At 39.9% G+C, this 551-nt stretch overlaps 1 protein-coding gene across 1 annotated transcript in view; it reads right to left on the bottom strand.

Moving 5' to 3' along the window:
- Nucleotides 1-6: 6 nt before the first annotated feature.
- The window catches only part of LOC119587776, a 3,190-nt gene continuing 2,645 nt past the window's right edge, over nucleotides 7-551 (bottom strand). Inside the window, exon 3 of the mRNA XM_037936467.1 lies at nucleotides 7-376. Coding sequence (XP_037792395.1) covers nucleotides 187-376 — 190 coding nt within the window. The 3' untranslated portion in view covers nucleotides 7-186. The remainder of the gene's footprint in view (nucleotides 377-551) is intronic.

Here is a 551-nt window from a genome sequence, read left to right as displayed (position 1 = left end):
AAAATCAATGATATGACTAGAGAGACTTTTGACACGTAAATAGAAATGCGACAACAATCATTTCTTATACACAAACACGCAATGGCTTGTTGATAAAAAGCCTCCCTATCCTCCAATCTTCATGTAATCAAAGACACATTACCTAAGTAACTAAACAAATAAACTACCACAACTCCAAAACAATGGCTACCGCTGGGTTAAATAATTTCCCGTTTCTAAGGCTATGTTGACGAGCTTTCTCAGGAGATGACTCGGGATGATGCAAGAGGGATAAGCTTCTTGGCAAGCGTGTGTCGAGTTCTTGGTCGAGCCTTTGATACTCGCCTCGACATAATTTTTAGCCCAGCTGGGAATGGGTTCCTTGGCGAAGATGGATCTGGAGGGAAAAATGGTTTATTTTTTTTTTAGGAATGAGAGTGGTGGGTTTATTTCTTTTGTTCTGTTGGTTGTGTTTGTCTGTACTTATTATTTCTATCACTGTCTCTGTCATGTCACAGTATCTCAATATCTCTCTCAGAGTGTCTCTGTCCGTGTGTTTGTGTTTATCTGCC

Source organism: Penaeus monodon, chromosome 23, assembly GCF_015228065.2.
Source record: "Penaeus monodon isolate SGIC_2016 chromosome 23, NSTDA_Pmon_1, whole genome shotgun sequence".
Lineage (NCBI taxonomy): Eukaryota > Metazoa > Arthropoda > Malacostraca > Decapoda > Penaeidae > Penaeus > Penaeus monodon.
This window is presented reverse-complemented; position numbering and strand designations above follow the sequence as displayed.